This window comes from Grammomys surdaster, unplaced genomic scaffold (genome assembly GCF_004785775.1).
Source record: "Grammomys surdaster isolate TR1022 unplaced genomic scaffold, NIH_TR_1.0 167, whole genome shotgun sequence".
Lineage (NCBI taxonomy): Eukaryota > Metazoa > Chordata > Mammalia > Rodentia > Muridae > Grammomys > Grammomys surdaster.
This window is the reverse complement of record NW_021604615.1, coordinates 9,723,029-9,728,704: the sequence shown is the minus strand read 5'-3', so window position 1 is coordinate 9,728,704 and position 5,676 is coordinate 9,723,029. Positions and strand designations below refer to the sequence as shown.

Genomic DNA, 5,676 nt, shown 5'->3' with positions numbered 1-5,676 from the left:
GATATCTCAATATCCGGTATTCATTTACCATAAATTTGGTGCTTTCATAATTACATACAGTGTAGATATTATCTCATTGATGGCAAAATATCATTCCCCAAACTGAGTATGACTCATTTTCTAATCTTACACAATTTCATTTTGGTCAATGGATAAAGGAAAAAAAGCCATCGATGAGTGGATTGGGCTGGTAACATTGCTTACAAGCAGAATGCTTTAACTGATACAGTACCTCATAGATTCCATCCCCTTTGCTGAAAGGAGATAGGCAGGGCAAGAAATGCAGAGAGGAAGGATTCTCATAAACATGGTAAGACAGCATTAAGTTCCTCAGAAGATTAACGGTTTTGCCCTTCCTGTTTGAGCTGGGTCCCCCTCATGTTCTTTCAGTGACCCAGCTAGGAGGAAGAGCTGGGCTGTAACAGTAAGTTTAAGTCAGCCGTGTTTCTGTGTGTGGTGCACATGCAGAGCCACAAGCCCCATACATGCATAATTAAAAATAAAGTAAAATGACTATAATAAATTGCAACCCTGCCTTATGAACCACAACTGCTAAATAAAAAGAAATGAGTTTCTAAGCTAGAAAATCAGCGAAATCTGCCCCAATAAATAAAGGTCTCGCATGAAATAGTCTGTGCTGGCCAAAGGTATTCCGGAAGTACGTGAGACATAAGACTAAGTAAACCCAGCTGTCTGACCAGGTGATCAAGAATGGAAACTAACCAGGTCTTTGTTGCCACTCCCTGGGCTGCAGCAGGATCCACTGGCATTTCAGGATGCCAATGTCATCTAAGAAAAGAATGAGGGGATGTTAAAAAAGAATTGGCTGTTTATGATCAGTAAAACCTTAGTGAGGGACTATTGTGTGACAGTTGCCTAAGACTGAAACATTCCATCCTGCGATGAAGCTCCTTAAGCAGGAAGGGGAACAACTCAAAACAGCTTCAGGAAGTCCCTGAAACTGACCAGATTCACTAGGCCCTTCCCTGCCAAATTAACCAATGAAAGTTGAGAGTCTGTCTCAGAAGGAAGGAAGCTGAGCTGCAAAGAACCTCAGAGAAGAAAAACTGCATAGCTGATTCTAAGACCAGACCAGCTACCTGGAAAATACAGAAACCAGCCAGGCACCCTAGAAGAGATTTAGACCAACTGAGGCACCTGGAAAGGACACTCTCCAACTGTTGATCTGACTGTGGGCTGAGCAGTATGCTCCAGGTTCCCAGCTTTGTGAGCAGTCACTCATGCTGGGGTGGGCTTCAATGATGTAGCTGTCTTTGAAACTTTGTTGTTCCTGTAAGTAACCCCTCACACACACTTCTATAAGTAACCACATTGGTTCACCAAGTTGGACTTTTGTGTGTCTGAACTTTGGTCTGTTGTGACCTCCTTATCTGGGGCATAGACTCACGAAAAGTTCTGTCATACAACAGGTAGTTTCTAGATTAGGTTAACTGAGACGGGAGACTCATTCCTCTGTAGGTTGAGGTTCTAGATTGAATAGAGACAGAGTGAACTACATACCAAGATTTGCCTCTCTGCTTTTAGGCTGTGGACACAGTGAGACCAGCTGCCTCAGATTCCTGCAGTCATGCCTGTGTACGGTGAGCCAAAATAAACCCTCCTTTCCTGGTGTTGCTTTACTCAAACATTTGGTCACAGTGACAATAAAAGCAACTAATTTTAATGACCCAAAAGAGATAAGATGTACTTAACCCAGGAACCTTTCTGTTCCAAAGCAACTATGATACTAGTGGGGTATGATTTTCCTAACAGGAACTTGGGTCTCTTACAAGGAGCTTGCAGTCACCCTGTGCATTTTTCAGTGTCACCCAAGTAAGTCTGACCTCAGCCAGCCTTCCATTTTCTTCCCCTTAGTGACTACTACAGTGCTTCTTTCCAGTAAGGTGCTGCTTCTCCTTAGATTCTCTGCCTGGTCAGTCAGTGTGTCAGAACAGGGCAAAGCCACACACACAGTTTCACTTTCCTCTACAGAAGTCTTTAAATCTATGGTCTGAGAGCCTCACACAATGCAAGTCTCTCAGGACTCTTGACTGAGGGTCCCTCTCTGCATCTATGTCAGTGGATGGAGCTACAGGAGGGATCCCTTCCAGAGGCCGTGTCCCATCCCTGGTTCTTTGGACGTGATCCATGGTCCACAGAAGCATAAAGGCCAAAACACTTAGTGAGCCAAGATAGGGACGTGTAGGTAGGCAGGATGTTGGCACAGAAACCACAGCAAGATGTCTTTTATTTTCTTTATTAGTCTAAAGCAAGACAAGAAGGTAAGCAAGTAGCTTGCCCAAAGGCTCTACAAAGGGTTTCCAGAGATGTGCCCTGCAGGCCCCACCACTCCCCTCAGGATAGTAGTAACTATCCAGACCACCACACACTAGGACCATCTGAGGCTCAGTCCACAGATCCATGACCCTGGTCATGCCAGCTGCCCTCTCTCAGCCTATTCTCCACTGCCATCCACTCTCAGCCTCACACACGACTTTCAGCCTTATGTTCAGAAACATTAGCTTTTCCTGCACACATAAAATTTGCATTGCAAAAGGCAAGATCAAAAGCCTAGTGTGCGATTGCCCATCTGGCCACACGTGATATCACAGCAAACTGGCATCCACTCAGCACACCACACAACATCCTAAGTCCTCCAAATGTCCCTCCCATCTCTCCAGCCCGGGGGCAGACGGGATCCCCTTAATCAGATGAGGTGGAGGCTGGGATGAGCTTGGGTTTGGCCTGCTGAGGCGGGGAGACGTCTGGGATCTTCTCCCCGTGTTTGTACACGCTCACGGTGACATCAATCTTCTCTCCTCCGTATTTGTTCTTCACATTGATGCTGTACTTGCCCGAGTCCTCGGCAGTCACCCCCTGAATGGTCAGGCTGACGTACTTGGACTGTTCCACCTTCACCGAGAAGTGCTCGCTGAGTTCAATGTCCTTGTCATTCTTAAACCAGACCACCTCAGGATCGGGGTTTCCAAACACTGTGCAGGTGAGGTTCAAGGTCTAAGGAGGGAAGACATGGGTGGGAAAAGATAGTTAGGAAAAGTATGGGAGAGATGGGAGGGATCAGGTGGGTATGATCAAGATATATTGTATACATGTATGGAATCTTCCAATAATACACTTTCAAAGGAAAGAAAAGGCCGTAGTGCTCTCTCTGTCATGCCCCTGGCATCTGTAGATAATTTATTACATCAACAACCCCTCATAGACACAAGCTCTGAAGGGAGGTGGGAGCAGAGGAACCCTGTGCTATGGGGGAGAGCCCAAGGAAAACTGTGGAATAGTTCTGCTTATTCCAAGGTCTAACCTGGGTTCAACCTGGAGGGTGGATTAGCTCTGTTATCATTCCATTGAACTTGTTTTTAAACTTTTTAAGTTTGTTCATTTCTTATTTATGTGCACTCCTGTATGTCTATGTAGGGGGGTGTATGTGTAAGTGTAGCTCTTTGTGGAGGGCAGAATAAAGCATCAGATCCCCTAGAGTTGGAGTTAGTGGAAGTTGTGAGGCACCCAGCATGGGGATCAGGAGCTGAATCTCCACCCTGTCTCTAAAGGAAGCCCTTGCTCTTCCCAGATGAAGCATCCGTCAGTCCCTACATCCGTCAGTCCCTATACTTCCTTTATGTTCAGATTTAGGGGATCTATCTTCCAAGTTCCTCTGGAAAATTCCGAGAATGTACTCTCTGTACCTCCTAATTCAGATGCAGCGACTGCACACTTGCCTGGGCTCAAGCCACTTCGCAGCCTGTGACTGTTCATTTCAAAATCACATCTTCTGTGATGTCACAGTCACTCCATCTCAGGCGCTTTCCGTGTGTTCACTGGCTGTTAAAGAGGTCTATAAATTTTGCATTTGGGCCTAATAAAGTCCTTTCAAGTGCCTATGTCCCTGTGACATTGAGCTGGAATCATGCAGCAGAGGTGCCAATTAGATATCAATAACTCTACTGATGGGAGGCAAATTAAAACCTCAACTATGGATTCTAAAATGACCTTGGAAATTGGCGCAGGGTGGTTTTCTTTTCTTTAATATTGAAGAAGTTTTGACTGTTCACATTCGAAGGTGGTGGCTCACAGTTTCAGAGCAGATGGGAACTCACCCACCACCTCATTCAGAGAAGCCTCTGAACCAGATGCCAACACACCCATGGTCACCAAAGTCTTTAAAACAACTCTTTGGGTCACACAACACACTTAGTGTTTGAGGATTTGCAATACTAGCTGCTGCTGCTGCTGCTGCTGGTGTTTTCCTCAGTGCTGAGAGGGAAGCCCATTGCCCCACACATTTGCCAATCCCTCTAACACTAAGGTGCATCCCAACCTTGACTAGTAAGCTATCCCACCTCTCTGTTGGCAGAGGGCATCGGCACAACGGGAGGTAGCTCTGAGTGCCATGAAGGCTGAGTGGGGAAGGATTCCTGCTCTCGGGCTCCTCTGTGTCCCATCCTGAGATGAAAGCTGCACTCTACCCTGCGACGATGTGACACTCATCCCAGTCCTGTCCCCAACAGTCTTCTCTCACCTTGCCCTCCATTATAGTCACCACATCGGGTAAGCCGCCAATCACCTTGCCACGATCTACAATGGAAAAGAGCCAGGTTGAAGAGGTACCAAAGGGAAGCCCCCACAAGAGACCTGAAGCTGACATCACGCGATACCAAGGTGGAAACAGGACATAATGAGCTCACACCCAGGAGATGACACCCAGGAGATGACACAGAGAGCTTTGTTCTGGGTAGAGAAAGCTACCATGGGGACCACAAAGAATGGCTGACTCTGCAGGTTGGGGGACAAGTGACACTATGGAAATAGAAATGAGAGGCAACCGAACCAAGGCGGTCACATCAAGGACTCCAAGGAGAAAGAGCTACATCTCACAAAGGAGAGGGTTCTGGTCTCTGGGGAGCAGAATCTTGTAAGAGTGGTGTACAGGTGTGAAGAAGGGGCCAGGTAAGACATAGATCAGGGTGCACTTAAACTGGGCCACTAAGATCAACCACGTGAAGTGTGCACCTCCCCAGCCCAAACTGTATCTCCCAACAAGTACTCACTCTTCTCGGCAAATGCAGCAGCCCTAGAAATTACGAGAGAGAGAGAGAGAGAGAGAGAGAGAGAGAGAGAGAGAGAGTGAGAGAGAGAGAGAGAGAGAGAGAGAGAGATTAGAAATCATACCATGGACATGAAAAGTTTGCTAGCAGTGAGAGCAAACAAGAAAGAAACATCCAATGACATATAGCCATGACTATACAGCCACTCCCCATTGGTTCCCGAGCTGAGCCCCAAGGATTCCAAACTCCATGGCTGTGTGAGTCCCTGAGATGTGCAGATGGTGTCTTCATGCACAACGTATACTCATCCTCCTGGGTCCTGTCAGTCATCTCTAGTCACTTACAATACCCAACAGAGTAAACACCATGTGAAGAGTTCCTAGCCTGTTATTTTGGGAATGGTGACAGGAAAAGGCCTGTAGGAATGTGCTTGCTGCCTTTGTCATGTTTTTTAACTATGGTTGGATCTGAGGGTGTAGAACATGTGTCCACACAGAAGAATTATGCTCTGATTACTTGCTGTTGGGGAGGATGCTAAAGCCAAAAGGAAGACGAGCATGCAAACTCTCATATCAAGTGCCTTCCTCAATTGTTTTCCACCACGTTATTTTTG

At 46.5% G+C, this 5,676-nt stretch overlaps 1 protein-coding gene across 2 annotated transcripts in view; it reads right to left on the bottom strand.

The window, feature by feature from the left end:
- Positions 1 to 2,242: 2,242 nt before the first annotated feature.
- Myom2 (myomesin 2) overlaps positions 2,243 to 5,676 on the bottom strand; it is a 69,686-nt gene continuing 66,252 nt past the window's right edge. Inside the window, exons 35-37 of one of the 2 annotated variants that reach the window (XM_028766343.1) lie at positions 5,067 to 5,089; positions 4,538 to 4,593; positions 2,243 to 3,015 (exon numbers count right to left, since the gene is read on the bottom strand). In XM_028766343.1, coding sequence (XP_028622176.1) covers positions 2,704 to 3,015; positions 4,538 to 4,593; positions 5,067 to 5,089 — 391 coding nt within the window. In that variant the 3' untranslated portion in view covers positions 2,243 to 2,703. The remainder of the gene's footprint in view (positions 3,016 to 4,537; positions 4,594 to 5,066; positions 5,090 to 5,676) is intronic. The other variant, XM_028766344.1, reaches the window with a different exon arrangement.